This window comes from Thrips palmi, unplaced genomic scaffold (assembly GCF_012932325.1).
Source record: "Thrips palmi isolate BJ-2018 unplaced genomic scaffold, TpBJ-2018v1 HiC_scaffold_18, whole genome shotgun sequence".
NCBI classification, from domain to species: Eukaryota; Metazoa; Arthropoda; class Insecta; order Thysanoptera; family Thripidae; genus Thrips; species Thrips palmi.
The window spans coordinates 20,257,635-20,272,705 of record NW_023144627.1 but is presented as its reverse complement, the minus strand read 5'-3'; the positions used below and the strand labels follow the sequence as shown (position 1 = coordinate 20,272,705).

Below are 15,071 nucleotides of genomic sequence, written 5' to 3'. Positions count from 1 at the left end.
GAGGTGTGGGGGCATCAATCAATTGAGGCTCACTAAAGATAGATATTATGTACAATTTTATTCAAAAATATACTACACAATATGCAAGCATCAGCAACAACACAGAAAATAGATATTCATATAGCATAAAAAGAAGAAAGCTAAGGATTGGATGAATCTTAAACCATGATTCGTAAAAATTTCATAATTTCAACATAATTAAATTATAATAACAGACAAAAAGTACAGAGGAGAAAATAACAATCATAAACATCTGTTTGTTTTTATTTTAAGGGATGAAAAAACCTGACCAGATTCCATGATGATGATGCATAGGGTAAAATATACCCACTTTCTCCAAATAGAGTAATGAAAAACAAAACAATAATATACACAACTTGGCACAATCAATTTATTCCTAGGTTTAAGGCACTGAAACCCTGACGGGTTTTTCAACATTAGCCAACCGGTGGCTGTTTAAGATAACCCATGACAAAAAAAAAAAAGTCACCAAATGCGGGAAAAAATGCAAACATAAAAGGGACGGGACAACCAAATTTTAACTCTTAGCCTTCATTTAGACTGTCTCACTGCATAAGAAAAATAGCCTCGAAATGGCAATAGATTTAGAGTTCACACACACACTCATCATGTGAAAAATACATTCAATAAATTAAGAAGTTCATTGAGATATGAATGACTTGCATAGAAACTGTTGAAGAACAAATCGGCAAGGACAAAATGTTCACAGTCCCAAGAAGACCTGACGGCCTATGACAAGGAATAAAATTAAATAGCAATGAGAAATGGAGATTGGATGGACAGTCCCCTCAGACATCCACCTTGAATGGTGAGCCAGGAATGTGCTCATCACCCCATTTAACCAACACAATATAATCTCCTCGTTCACGCACAACATAGTTCACTTGGTAATTGTTGCGTCCCATATGTTTAATGAAACACTCTTCGCATGGGCCCTTAGGACCATACATACCTACATAAAGGATATTGTTACCTGAAAAATAAATTCAACATTAGGATGGGTAGGTGCAAGATTTAAAATGTGAACGAACACGAACTTTTAATAACTCACCTGCATCTCCAGCATGGACAGTGAACTGGTTTTGCTTCTGAAGATACGCCTTCTTGAGGCCCATTCCTTTGCAAGTCACCTTTGATGCATCAGATTTGAAGTGTGGTAGTGTCGGACCTTGAACCCTGCTCTTTGAAACCTTATGAACAGTCTCCACCACTACTGAAGAAGATTCTTGCGCTCCTCGCTCAGCTAAGTCCTCACCTTTAGACAAATTAATTAAAAAATTAGATTAATAAAATTCTTCCCAACACCGTAAGGGATAAATCACAGAACACAGAGTACGTACCAGTGCAAGTAACTTTGAAGGGAGAGCCAACGATGTGATAGCTGTTGTACTTGACGCTAATGTAGTAGTCTCCCGGCACCAGCGGGGTGTACCGCACTTTGTAGCCCTCCTCCACCTCCGTGCAGTCCATGGACACCTTGGACGGCCCGTCGATGGTCACAGCCAGTGTACCGGCTCCAGCGGCACAGGTGTCAACGATGAAGTCCGTCTTGTGGCCTGCGGAGGGGGGACCGAGTGTGTCAGACGCACAGTGGACCAGAGGACCGGTGAGGATGGTCAAAGGTTGTCCAGAGGGCAGTGCAGTGGAGGGAGACTCACCGGTCTTGACCTCGCCCAGGCCGTTGCCCACGGCGTGCACGGCGGCGGGGTCGGCGTCCTCCTTGCCCACCTTGATGCGGAAGGGCGACCCGGGAATGTGCACGCCGTTGAACTTGGAGTGGATCGAGTTGACGCCGTTCTCGCGCGGCATGAAGCGCACGGAGTACGTGTCCTGGTCGATGAGCTGGATGAAGCAGTCGTCCTCGGAGCCGCCGGGGGACACGATCTGTCGAGAAGAAATGTCAGTCTCTGTCGCACTCACGGGGCGTTCCGTAGTGCAGTGGGCCAGAGGACCGGTGGAGGCGGACAAAACCCTAGACGCGTTTTGAGCTCCAGAGTCGCTAAATGGGACTCGAACCGAACGTGTGACCCCACCAATGGATTGCTCTCCGAACGAGGAGTCCATTGGTGGGGTCACACGCTCGGTTCGAGTCCTGCTTAGCGACTCTGCAGCTCAAAACGCGTCTAGAGTGTCGGCCGCCTCCACCGGCCTTCTGGCACACTGCGACACCCACCTTGGCGTCCAGCTCGCCCTTGGCGCCGTTCTTGTGCACCAGGAACTGGGCGGGCTTGTCCACCTGCACGTCCGTGGGGAACTGCGCCACCTCCAGCTTGTGCGCGTCGCCCATGGCCGGCGAGATGTACACCTTGTAGGGCGAGTCGGGGATGTGCTGGTCGTTGAACTTGATGCCCACGCGGTACTCGCCTGCCGACACACCGCAAAAAGGCATTCAATTTCGGGTGTCACCTCACCAATGGATTGCTCTCCGAACGAGGAATCCATTGGTGGGGTCACACGTTCGGTTCGAGTCCAGTTTAGCTACTCTGGAGCTCAAAGCGCGTCTGGAGTTCCGGCCGCCGCATGACCCACTGTGTTGCGGTTGCGGTGCCCCACCCCTTGGATGAGTAACCCGCTGCCGAAATGCGCCCCGTCTAGAGAGGTTGCATTCTGCTTCATTTTATTTTAAGCTCTTGTCTTCACTTCATTTCCCTCTAAATGTGTCATTTTTGTCGGCGCGACGGTGGCAACGGACTGCACTCCGTCCCCGCAGCCTCGCAGCCCAGCGGGCCTATTCCGAGCAGTGGTTCAACAACGCCGTCTCTCTCGCACCCGAGCGGGACGCCGGGACGGACGCCGGGACGCCTCGCGGGTGCGACAGAGACAGAGCGACCAAACGCCCAGGGAACAGGAATACCGCCGCCCACTCGTCGGGAGGTGGGGGGAAAAGGGGGTGTCCTTCTTGGCAGCCGCCCCGGGACAGCTCACCGTCTCACGAACCCACGGCCTCGCGGCACAGTCGCTCCCGCTGGGGCCCGAGGAGGAGGGGCCTCAAACAGAAGCGGAAAACAATGGAAGAGTGCGGGTCAGGTCTTCAGGTCGGGGTGAACGCCACCACACCAACACAAACGGTGAGAGGTGGCAGTGGGGGTTGAAGCGGCAGTGGGGGTAGAAGTGGCAGTGGGGGTTGAAGCGGCAGTGGGGGTAGAAGTGGCAGTGGGGGTAGAAGTGGCAGTGGGGGTAGAAGTGGTAGTAGGGGTTGAAGAAGTAGTAGGGGCTGAAGTGGCAGTGGGCGTAGCAATGGATATAGGGAGGGGGCAGGGACCACCGAAGAGGAGTGCAAATGCGGCTCGTTTAAGTTGGAGATGCAGTGGCGACAGGCCTGACGGACTGACGGGCACTCATCGCTAGCCACTACACTACGAAGGCATCGAGGGAGCGAGGGAAGCGCGTCGGCAGCCGTTCGTCACACTGCTAGTGGCGAGGAGGGCCTCTCACCGTCATCGCCGGCCGAGCCTTCGGGCCCCGGCCCCGGGTCTCCGGAGAGGTTGATTTGCTGACACACTTTGAACGTCTTGAACGGCAGTGTTTTGAACTCAGCCATGCTGCGCAATGCTGCGCGGGCGCCGCCGTCTACTGACAGCCCGCGCGAAACCGCGCCGCCGCGCCAGGGGCGGCCAGGGGCCGGGGTGGAGCGAGGGGAGGGGGTGGGGGAGGGGGCGGCTGCGCTGCGGTGGGGGGCGGTGACGCATAGCGCCAAACCTACACGTTTTGCCGTGTCGGAGGGGGCGCAAGGGAAGCCCCTCTCGAGAGGGACGTCTCTCTCTCGCACTCGTGGGTCGCACCGTACAGGACCGCACCAGACAGACCGACCGCTGCCTGCCCTGCCCCACGACACCAACCCAAAAAGCGCGCCGGTCTAATTATAGCGCCCCCAAGTGTGACCGGGCGACGTCACCCGGCGGCTGTGGCCGCCCAAGGCTCCGACGGCCACCTGTTTGACGGGGACCTCGACGCACGGCGCACTCACCTGGGTCGCCCACCCGGTAGCTGACGTAGCAGGAGCCGTCCTTGCGGTCCTTGAAGTCGATCTCGGCCTTGCTGGGGCCCTCCACGGAGATGGCGAGCGAGCCTGCGCCGGCCTCGCGGGTCCACACGTTGAACTCGGTGGGCTGGCCCGCCTCACCGCGCTCCAGGCCGGGGCCGCCGGCGTGGACGCGGTGCGCGCCGCCGTCCCGCAGCGGGCCCACCGTAAACTGGAAGGGCGAGCCGGGGATGTGCATCTCCTTGTAGCGCACCGACACCGTGTGCACGCCGAGCTCCTTGGGCACGAAGTGCACCGCGTACAGCCCGTCCTCCACCTCGTTGATCTCGGCGTCCTCCGTCACGCCGCCCGGGGACGTCACCGTCGACGACAAGTCCAGCGACGTCACTCCTGCAGCGCCACAAGCACCGTCACACCCAGTCCACGGTTGGAGGCGGTCGAAATCCCGGACGCGTTTTGAGCTCCAGAGTCGCTAAGCAGGACTCGAACCGAACGTCTGACCCCACCAATAGATTCCTCGTTCGAAGAGCAATCCATTGGTGGGGTCACACGTTCGGTTCGAGTCCCATTTAGCGACTCTGGAGCTCAAAACGCGTCTTGAGTATTGGCCGCCTCCACCGGTCTTCTGGCCCACTGTACAGCGGCCAAGTCTAACGCAACCTACCCGGCATCTTGAAGGTGAGCTTGCACTCGCTGCCGACCTCGGTGATGGGCACGGCCTCGCGCTGCCGCTGGATCTTCTCGCGCTGCCGGTTGCTGCCCTCGCCCTGCACCTTCACGGTGAAGGGGGAGCCCTCCACGTGGTGGTCGGCGAACTTGAGGTTCACGATGTAGTAGCCCGGCTCGGTGGGCTTGTACGAGATGTTGAGCGTGCCGTCCTCCTTGTCCTGGCACTGGATCTCCGCCTTGCTGGGGCCCTCGATGGAGAGGGACAGGCCGCCGTAGCCTGCAGTGCAAAGGGTGGGGTTAGTTCCGGTGGCACCTTTTGCACCTGTCGCACGGGCCCGCAGCACAGTGGGCCAGAAGACCGTGGAGGCGGCCAAAACTCCAGACGCGTTAGCTCCAGAGTCGCTGAGCAGGACTCGAACCGAACGTGTGACCCCACCAATGGATTGCTCTCCGATGGAGGAAACCATTGGTGAGGTCACACGCTTGGTTTGAGTCCCATACAGCGACGCCGGAGCTCAGAACGCGTCCGGGGTTTCGACCGACAGATGACGTACCGGCATTGCGCGTGTCCACGGTGAAGGTGTTGTCCACGTGGGTCTTGCCGTCCTTGAGCGCGTTGCCCGTCACCTTGACCTTCTTGGCGTCGCCCACCTCCTTGTCCGCCACGGTGATCTTAAAGGGCGAGTTGGTGATGTGCTTGCCCATGCGCTTCACGGACACCACGTGCTCGCCGACCTCTCGGGGCGTGAAGGAGATGCCTGCAGGAGAAAAGGGTCGTTAGTTTTGGTTTTATTTTGGCGACAGTATGAACTCTCTGGCACGGCGCCGCACAGTGGGCCCGAAGACCAGTGGAGGTGGTCAAAACTCTCAACGCGTTTTGAGCTCCAGAAGAGTCGCTAAATGGGACTCGAACCGAACGTGTGACCCCACCAATGGAATGCTCTCCGAACGAGGAATCCATTGGTGGAGTCACACGTTCGGTTCGAGCCCCATTTAGCGACTCTGGAGCTCAAAACGCGTCTAGAGTTTTGGCCGCCTTCACCGGTCTTTTGGCCCACTGTGCGCGGCGGTGAGGCGGCGCTCACCCAGGTTGTTGTTGGGCAGCTTCTTGAGGAAGCAGGGCTCCTCCAGGCCACTGGGCGCCTGGATGGACGCGTTGAGGGAGCGGATGTCCTGCTCGGACACCTTGCCGGGCAGGGACACCTCACTGCACGAGCCCACCGAGATCTGGTTGCGCTTGCGGCCCTCGCCCGTGATCTTGGCGTTGTAGGGGCTGCCCTTGATGTGCTTGTCGCCGAACTTGACGGTGATCTTGTACTCGCCGGGGGCGGTGGGCAGGTACGACACGGACACGGTGCCGTCCTTGTTGTCGTGGCAGCTGATCTCCGCCTTGCTGGGGCCCTCCACGGCCATGGACAGGCCGCCCGCGCCGGAGCCCTTGGTGGAGATGGTAAAGTTTCCCGGTTCGCCACACACGCCGTGCGTCAGGCCCGGCCCGTACGCCGTCACGTAGCCGCTGCTTAGCGAGTCCACGTGAAACTTGAAGGGGGACCCTGGATACAGAACATCATCAGTCCGAGTTCAAATACCACCTCCGACAATTTCTCATTTTTAGCGTGTGACCCCACCAATGGATTCCTCGTTCGGAGAGCAATCCATTGGTGGGGTCATACGTTCGGTTCGAGTCCCATTTAGCGACTCTGGAGCTCAAAATGCGTCCAGGACTCCGGCCTTACCCTGGACGTGCTCGCCGTTGTACTTGACGGCCAGCTCGTGCAGCCCCTCCTCGCGCGGCTCGTACTTGACGCACACCGTGCCATCGCGGTTGTCCTCGATGACGGGCTTGTCCACGTTGCCGCTCGGCATCTTCACCTCCGCTGCAAGCAGACCAAGAGACGCGCGATTAAGAACAGGAAACAAAACAAACTTTCAACACACTCTCTTTTAGCGTGTGAAGTTCTTCACACAGTGTACATACTCCGCGCGCGCGTGAGGAGCATAACTCACGGAGTATTGACGCATGCGCTTTGCAAGTGCCCCCACCCCTACCACTCCGCGCCAAAAAATACTCCCCCTTCCCCCACCACCCGGAAGCGTCAGCGCCACTTGCGCGAAAAATTCAACCCCCTGACGCCTTGCGGACGCCGCGGCCGGCAGAGACCAGACGCTTCTGGCTCGCGATGCCCGCGGCTAGCTCGCGGCCATCCTTCCTCATCACCATTAATTTCCCCGCGAGTGCCCCGCCCCGCCCCGCCAGTCACTCGCCCTCGTATTTCACCGCCGGCAAGCACCCCGTAAAGGTGCTCGACGGACCAATGAGTGTGCGGAAGCGGCATCGGTGCACTGTGAAACGGATTTAACGGGTGGATTTATGGGGATGGATATATATGAAGGTGGCTTTATGGGGTTGGATTTATGGGGGTGGATTGATTCATGGGGGTGGATTCATAGGGTAGATTCATAGGGTGGGTTTAATGGAGAATTCAGGGGTGGATTTAGGGGGTAGATTTAGGAGTTGAATTTAGCGGTTGAATTCAGGGGTGGGTTTAGGGGTAGGTTTAGGGGTGGCATTTGGTTGCGCTCGTGTACTAATAAGAAGGTAAAGTTTTGAGCACGTGTTCCGGTCTGTCTTTCTCCCACCCCTACGAGGCGCCAAGGGTGTGCGAGAGATAGACAGAGAAGTTCTGCTGGCCCACTGCGAGCGCGACTGCGAGGGGATGGAATGTTGGCGAGATAGTTAGCGGTCGCGGGACATGCGTCCACATTGCGCGCGTTCGTCGACATTCCGAACGGTCGCTCCGTCTCTCTCGCACTCGTGGGCCGAGCCGCATGCCGCGCAGCGGTGCGAGAGAGACAGAGCGAGCCGGCGCGCTGGGTCGGCGCCAGATGACACATCCCGCGGCCACACAGTGTGCCACACACGCTGCAGAGCCAAACCGCACTCCCAACAGCGGCACGCGCCGCCCTCGCTCTGTCTCTCTCGCACTCACGGGGCGCCCCGCCGGCCGCAACGAGTGCGAGAGAGACGAAACACGATGCAGCCAGGGGCGGAAACCCAAGTGAACGCCAGAGCGAAAACATTCGCCACACCCGGGGCATAACTCAACGTGTGATAAAACGCGGGGGTGAAGTGGCCGGACACGGCGGGACAGGTGCAAAGCGATTGGTACAGCCAATGAGGTATCATTGGCCGCTGGCACGCGGCCCGCTGTACCCGCAGCACAGTGGGCCAGAAGCCAGGTGGAGGCGGCCGAAACTCTAGGCGCGTGCAGAGCTCCAGAGTCGCTAAATGGTCCTCGAACCGAACGTGTGACCCCACCAATGGATTGCTCTCCGAACGAGGAATCCATTGGTGGGGTCACACGTCCGGTTCGAGTCCCATTTAGCGACTCTGGAGCTCGAAACGCGTCTAGAGTTTTGGCCGCCTCCTCCGGTCTTCTGGCCCACTGTGCTGCGGGCCCGTGCGACAGGTGCAAAAGGGGGAGGGAGGGGGCGCCCCGCACCAGAGTGCAGGTCAGGGCGGTTTGTGCGCAGACAGAACGATTACCCAACCAACACTGTCCAATTTGCGCACGTGTTACAGTGTACGCACGCATGTGCGCGTGCACACACACACACACACACACACACACACACACACACACACACACAAACACAGAGAGAGAGAAAGTCACAGTCACAGCGTAAGCGAGCGTTGGGACACCAGTTTGACACACCAGGTGAAGACTCGGGGTTGTGATGCCTGGCCGAGCGGCGCGCGTCCAAATACAAGAAATAGAATAAATAATAAAATAAATAAAAAGTGGAGACGGAAACGGGGGGTGACAGACGAAGCCTGGGCGACCAGCACGCCGACACGCGACAGGACAGGGGCTACAAATTAGCGGGCCGGCGAAGCGCCGCGCCCGAAATCCACACCGCTCGAAAATATGCGGCCAGGCGCCCCGCGTGCCAGCTGAGCGATTCCCGCGCCGCGTCGTTTTCGTCGCTCTGTCTCTCTCTCGCACCCGCACGGGACGCCCCGCGAGTGCGAGAGAGACAGAGCGACGAATGCAGTGACCGGTCCCGGCGTAAAAACCTGGTTATTGCTCGTTTCTATCGAAACCGGTTCATTTTAAGGAACCGGTTAACCTGTATAGACAGGCACCGGTTATTTCGGTAACCGTTTTTTTTTTTTTGTAGAAAACCATTAACCGCGCAGCCCTACCAGAGGGTCCCCAGGGAAAGCCGTGATGAGCAGGGGGGGGGGGGGGGGGGTGCAGTCCCGGCATGGCAGCCCCACTGCCAAGACCAACATGTTTCCGCCATCGGGCGATTCCCCACCCCTCCGCGTGTCTGGCGTGTCGCACTGGCGAGAGCCGTTTTCGCCGCTCCGTCTCTCTCGCACCTCCACGACACACCCCACGAGTGCGAGAGAGACGGAGCGACGACTCTCAGTCTGCAGGCCGGCAGGCTGGCACGGGGGTGGCAGGGCCCTGATGGAGGGCCGGTACAGGCTGGACGCCGCCTGCTGGCGGCACAGTCAACGCCAAAAGTCAATCGAAAAAAAAAATTAAAATGAAGTCCTTCCTTGTACAGATCGCACAGGCAAAAAAAATGTGTATCTGGCTGGAATGGACACACTTTGTCTCCAGACAGTGGAAGTGTCAAAATGAATTACGGTCCCAATGCTTTCGCCGCGAAATGGCACACCACCCGGCGAACCCTTGCCCCCAAGCTCGTAACCCTGACCACGCCGTTTAAACTTTACCGTTCTTCCTGATTTATCCCTGCGATTTGAACGCGGGTGCGTTTGAATTTTTGGCAGTGGAGCGGCGAGCACGGGGTGGTCCTTTGAGCCGCGAAGGCCCGGCCCATTAGCTCCCACCGGGCCGGGCAGCGGACTCATTCCGAGAGTCGTCGCGCTGACTCTCTCGCACCTACGCGTGACGCCCCGTGAGTGCGAGAGAGACAGAGCGACTCTCGGAGCCAGCCTGCCGCCACCAAAGACGGGCGCGGTGCGCGCCTGGCGGCACCAGGTGGACCGCGACCGTGGCGACCACGGAGACCACCTTCACGTCGACGTCGGTGACGGCCGCCGCGGTTCTCCCTCAAACTTGCCTATTTTTAATGAGGCCGGGCTGGACTCTTTGCCAAGACTTGCCCAGGGCCGACCGCGGCGCCGACGGCGACGGCGCGACGGGGCCTAGATGGCCAGATGGCGGGCGGTCACTCGTCGGCGAGGTTCGAACCAACCCGAACCAACCGCGCCGCCGCCACGGGGAAAAATCGTCCCGCGTCGCCGAGGAGGCCAAGCAGGCCGTGCGGCAGCCAAATTGATGGAAGCGACCCCGTGTGCATCCCACCCATCCGTCTCTGTCTCTCTCCCACCCCCACGGGCCGCGGGCCGGTCCACGAGTGCGAGAGAGACAGAGCGACGACACCAAACTTCGGGAATCGCCGAGCGGGCGCGCCAGGTATCGGCTGCGTTTCGAGCGAAAACGTTAAAACGATGTGTCCTCGCCCTCTCCCTCTCTCTCTCTCTGATGGCGGACCGCCCCGGCAGACGACGCAGCTATTTTTAAATTTACTTGCCCAGCGAAAATATGTCAAACAAATTCATTGACGCGCCCCTTTGGCATCGACACTGTCCCTGAGGGCGCGCGCAGCGAGGCGCAGCGAGGCGCAGCGCGGCCCAGGCTGCCCGGCAGTCTCTCTCGCACTCACGGGGCGGCCCGCAAGGGAGAGAGAGAGAGACAGAGCGTCGCCCGCAATTGATTCATCAGCCCATCGCGGCCGATTTGTCAAACATCACTTTGGCAGTGGCGCTGCCGGATTCCGACGCTGGCAGTGCAGGCTGCCAGGCCCAGCCAGCCGCGCCAATTATAAATTAAAGACGGATATTTAAAAAAGCGAAAGCGTTGCGGAGTCGCGCGGAGCGCAGCGCGTGGCGAGCGGTAAAAATAGCGAAGCGACATGGACCCTGCGGCCCGCCGCGTCGCGAGCCATCCGAGGAGCGAGCCTCGAATCGGCCTGTTCCGGGGCCAACTCAACTCACGCGACTCATTCGCCGCGCCCTCCGGAGGACGCACTTACAGTGGAGGGAAGCCCCTCATCTCATCCGGTTCACTACACTGCCGCCACGTCAATGAGAGCGAGTGCCGAAGCGTACTCGCCCACTTTATGAATGGCGGCGGGCCATTGAGTTGCTGGCGAGCGGCGCGGAGGGGCGACAGGCGGCCATTATTCTTGTGCCACAATAGTGGGGCCCCTCGGGGGGCGGGGCGGGGCGGGGCGCGGTGCCAACAGCGTGCCAGCGCAACAAGCACCCCATTGTCTCCGCAGCGACCCGGCCAGCGGCCCGCTGGAACAACACGGCCCATCGTAGGGGCGCACGCCACCGGAAAAACACAACAAAAGATTTATTTTCAAAATTTTTGAAAGATGAAAAAAATTGAACTGGAAAGGATGCACTGTTTTCGAACTCGGCCGCCACTGTCGGCACACTGCGGCCCACAGAGCAGGGACCGCCCTGCCGAGGACCGCGTCGACCCTTGCGCCGCCTACCCTTGCGCGTGTTGAAGTAGTACTGGGTGAGGAAGATGAGGCCCTCGAAGGCGTGGCCGAAGTTGTCCGGCGTCAGCAGCAGGCACTCCTTGGCGACGGTGGACGGCACGGAGCCGTAGTAGATGGCGCGCACCTCGCCGTCGACCTCGGAGATGGTGACGCTCTTGAGGGTGGCGCGGTAGAAGTCGCTCACGTCCAGCCAAGTCGCAGGGGGGGCTTCCTCCGGCTCAGCCCAGCGGTACATCGTTCGCCCACCTCGAGTCCCTCCCTCAGCGGCACCACCGGGCAAGCCACCGGGCACCACGCCGACCACAGCCGCGACAAACTAGCGTGCCGCCGAGAGCCACAGCCTGCGGAGCCTGCGGCACAGCCTCGCGCGCTGGACTGCGCCGCCCGCCGCCGCCCGGCCTCGGCGAACCCCCACCCCCGAACCCCCAGCGCGACCCCCACCCCCACCCCCACCCCCGGCCACGACCCTCCCTCATAAATACGCTTCCGTGCCGTCGACGCCACGCTCGGCGCCGCGCGGCACGTCCGGAAAACACGTAACACCCCCTCCCCCGTTTCGGACCGCTACACACCCCGCCCTGCCCCGTGCCGGCCATACGCAGATCGCAAATCAGAAATAGGCGCTTCTTGACCACCTTCACCTCGCCCGCCTCGGCCCGACAGGCCGACACGCCGCGCACCTGCCGCGGCGCCACCGAGACGGCCGAGACCCACGACGGCCACGACCCTGTCTCTCTCGCACTCATGGAGCGCCTCAAGACCGGTGGAGGCGGCCGAAACTCTAGACGCGTTTTGAGCTCCAGAGTCGCTAAATGGGACTCGAACCGGAAGCGTGACCCCACCAATGGATTCCTCGGGTCCCATTCAGAGACTCTGGAGCTCGAAACGCGTCCGGGGTTTCGGCCGCCTCCGCCGGTCTTCTGGCGAATCCGCTGTGGGCGACTCACCGTTGACGTGCCCGCCAGTGGAGGGCAAGGGGATCTTGGGGAACTGGACGCTGCGGTACTCCTGGTGCGTCCGGGTGGTGGTGGTGGTGGTGGTCCTGGTGACGCTGCTGCCTCGGCCCACGTGCTGGCTCTGCTGGCTCTGCTGGCTCTGCTGCGCCTGGTTCGCCGCGCGTTCCTGCTTCACGAAGTCGTCCTCGGGACTCGCCTGAAACAACAACAACGTCAACACCAAGACAACAATGTCATGCAACATCAATGCCATGCCAAACCATGTGGCAGAAAAATAAATCCCATTTCTCTTTTTGGTGCTAGCTATTGACGCGTTCTGAACTAACCACACTGCCGAAGGCCGAAGTAGAGTCGGCAGTAAACCAGAGTAAACCCGAGCCACCGCTTTTCCGGCCCGCCTCGCCTAGGCCAGCCTAGGCCTGCCCCAAACCAAATAGGAGGTTCCTTGTTGTTGTCGGCACTGGGCCGCGCAGTGCGCCGCACACAACTCGCAAACAAACAGGGAGACCAGACGGCCCAAATAAAAAAGACATAAGCGCGCGTTAAACTACCCCAAAGAGAAACTCGGAACAACAAGACGTGTGCAAGCGCAGATCCAGACTCCCCAGTGGGCCAGAAGACCGGTGGAGGCGGACAAAATCGCGGACGCGTTTTGAGCTCCAGAGTCGCTAAAGCAGGACTCGAACCGAACGTGTGACCCCACCAATGGACAGCTCTTCGACCGAGGAATCCATTGGTGGGGTCACACGTTCGGTTCGAGTCCTGTTCAGCGACTCTGGAGCTCGAAACGCCTCTAAAGTTTTGGCCGACAGCGCCCACTGTGCGGCTGGCCGGGAGAGAGCGCCTTACGAGCAGCAGGTAGGCAGCACGCTCAACGCGCGTGCCAGACGCGGCCTACCCAGCGAGGGGCTATTGTCTGGGACGCGGCCAGCACGGCCAGCGAGTGTGGTGGAGCTGGGAGCAGCGCGGCGAGGAACAGGTGGAGGACAGACGGACGGACAGACAGACAGACTGGGCGGGGGCGGAGAGAGCTACGGCCAGCCACGGCCTGGCAGCCAGACGCAAACAAACGGACTGCAGCAACAACTGCAGGCTCTAATCCTGAAGAGACACTCCCCCTCCTTTCTCTCTGTCGTGGGAGACACTGGCTCCATCCCCTGGCGCCAGCGCGGGGTATCGCCGCAGCGCGCCGGGCGAAAAATGACAGCGCGGTCTCGGGCAAGGGGTATCGCTGAAGCGCCACACAGTGGGCCAGAAGAGCGGCGCAGGCGGCCAAAACTCCAGACGCGTTTTGAGCTCCAGAGTCGCTAAACAGGACTCGAACCGAACGAGTGACCCCACCCATGGATTCCTCGTTCGGAGAGCAATCCATTGGTGGGGTCACATGATCGGTTCGAGGCCTGTTAAGCGACTCTGGAGCTCAAAACGCGTCCGGGACTTTGACCGCCTCCACCGGTCTTCTGGCCAACTGTGAGTCGGTCACCACGGCGACCATTGACTCGCGGTCCGTCGCGTCGCGTCTGGGCGCTTCGCGGCGTTCGCGGCCACCGGCACGACCACGACACAAATATTTATCGCCAGACTTATTTTTATAAAGGGGAAGGGGCGGCGGGGCGCATTCCGAACGGCACGCGGACCAACTAGCGAGTATTGGCTGATTTGCCGCCCACAGTGGAGTTGCCAGAAGACCGGCCGGCGCAGGCGGCCAAAACTCTGGACGCGTTTTCAGCTCCAGAGTCGCTAAAAAGGACTCGAACCGAACGTGTGACCCCACCAATGGATTGCTCTCCGAACGAGGAATCCATTGGTGGGGTCACACGTTTGGGTCGAGTCCTGCTTAGCGACTCTGGAGCTCAAAACGCGTCCAGAGTTTTGGCCGCCTGCGCCCGTCTTCTGGCCCACTGTGGAGCCCCTCAACACACGCTCACACAAACGCAGAGGGCGGCGAGTTTACACATTGGCCGGGCGCGCGAAGCGGACACTTAAGTGACCGGCTCGAGAAGCACCCTGGCGAGGGTCGGCACAAAATACCCGCCGTCTTTTGTTTGTGTCGAAACAGAAGAATGTCGTCTCTTAGTCGTGGCGTCCTCCCCCGCGGCCCGAAGCACCACACCGCAGCCAGCCGATCCCGAGACTCGTCGCTCTGTCTCTCTCGCACTCACGCGTTGCCGCGTGCGGGTGCGACAGAGACAGAGCGACGAAAACGACCACGGCAGCACGAGGGCACCGGGGCGCCCCCCGCTGGCACACCGCCAAACATTGCAAACGAGAAGCAACGCATCACGCAAGTCCGCTGGGTTTCTGTGGATTTCGTCTTCAAAATCAACAGCTTTTTTCCGACACTTTTTCTCAAACGCTTAAACAATGTGGAGTACCCGACATTCCTGCACCAGCGAATGGCTTTGAACGACGGTCACGCTAAGTGCACCTTAATGACGGCCAAGTTGCCAAGAAGCAAGAAACACAGCGTCGCTACACTGGTGCGGCCGAGCGTCGCCAACGTTTGATGAAACCCCAGCGGGCGGAGACAGGGAGAGGGAGGGAGAGGGAGAGAGGGAGAGAGAGCAAGAGAGAGCGCAAGAGAGAGAGAGGGAGCAAGAGAGAGAGAAAGAGAGAGAGAGAGAGCAAGAGAGAGCAAGAGAGAGCAAGAGAGAGAGAGAGAGCAAAAGAGAGCAAGAGAGAGAGAGCAAAAGAGAGAGCGAGAAAGAGAGAGCAGGCAGGGAGAGAGCAGCCCACCCTAGTGAAAAAAGCAGCGGCCACTGTCTCTCACAGTGGCCCGCCAGCCTGGGCGGGCCCTGGGCGGTGGCGCGGCGCAACTTTTGCAGAGTAGTTGCCGGGAAACGGCGCAAGCAAGCAAGCAAGCCGCGTCGCGAAGGCAGAAAAAGAGA

The 15,071-nt window shown here is 59.5% G+C and overlaps 1 protein-coding gene across 5 annotated transcripts in view; it reads right to left on the bottom strand.

Moving 5' to 3' along the window:
- Positions 1 to 33: 33 nt before the first annotated feature.
- LOC117644374 (filamin-A) overlaps positions 34 to 15,071 on the bottom strand; it is a 42,040-nt gene continuing 27,002 nt past the window's right edge. For 4 of the 5 annotated variants that reach the window (XM_034383768.1, XM_034383769.1, XM_034383770.1 and 1 more), the window contains 11 exons: positions 12,175 to 12,379; positions 6,409 to 6,549; positions 5,758 to 6,225; positions 5,227 to 5,430; positions 4,668 to 4,949; positions 3,989 to 4,393; positions 2,195 to 2,385; positions 1,680 to 1,905; positions 1,362 to 1,577; positions 1,073 to 1,276; positions 34 to 994 (listed from right to left, as the gene is read on the bottom strand). In XM_034383768.1, coding sequence (XP_034239659.1) covers positions 810 to 994; positions 1,073 to 1,276; positions 1,362 to 1,577; positions 1,680 to 1,905; positions 2,195 to 2,385; positions 3,989 to 4,393; positions 4,668 to 4,949; positions 5,227 to 5,430; positions 5,758 to 6,225; positions 6,409 to 6,549; positions 12,175 to 12,379 — 2,727 coding nt within the window. In that variant the 3' untranslated portion in view covers positions 34 to 809. Of the gene's footprint in view, positions 995 to 1,072; positions 1,277 to 1,361; positions 1,578 to 1,679; positions 1,906 to 2,194; positions 2,386 to 3,988; positions 4,394 to 4,667; positions 4,950 to 5,226; positions 5,431 to 5,757; positions 6,226 to 6,408; positions 6,550 to 11,218; positions 11,582 to 12,174; positions 12,380 to 15,071 lie in introns of those variants that run through there. The other variant, XM_034383771.1, reaches the window with a different exon arrangement.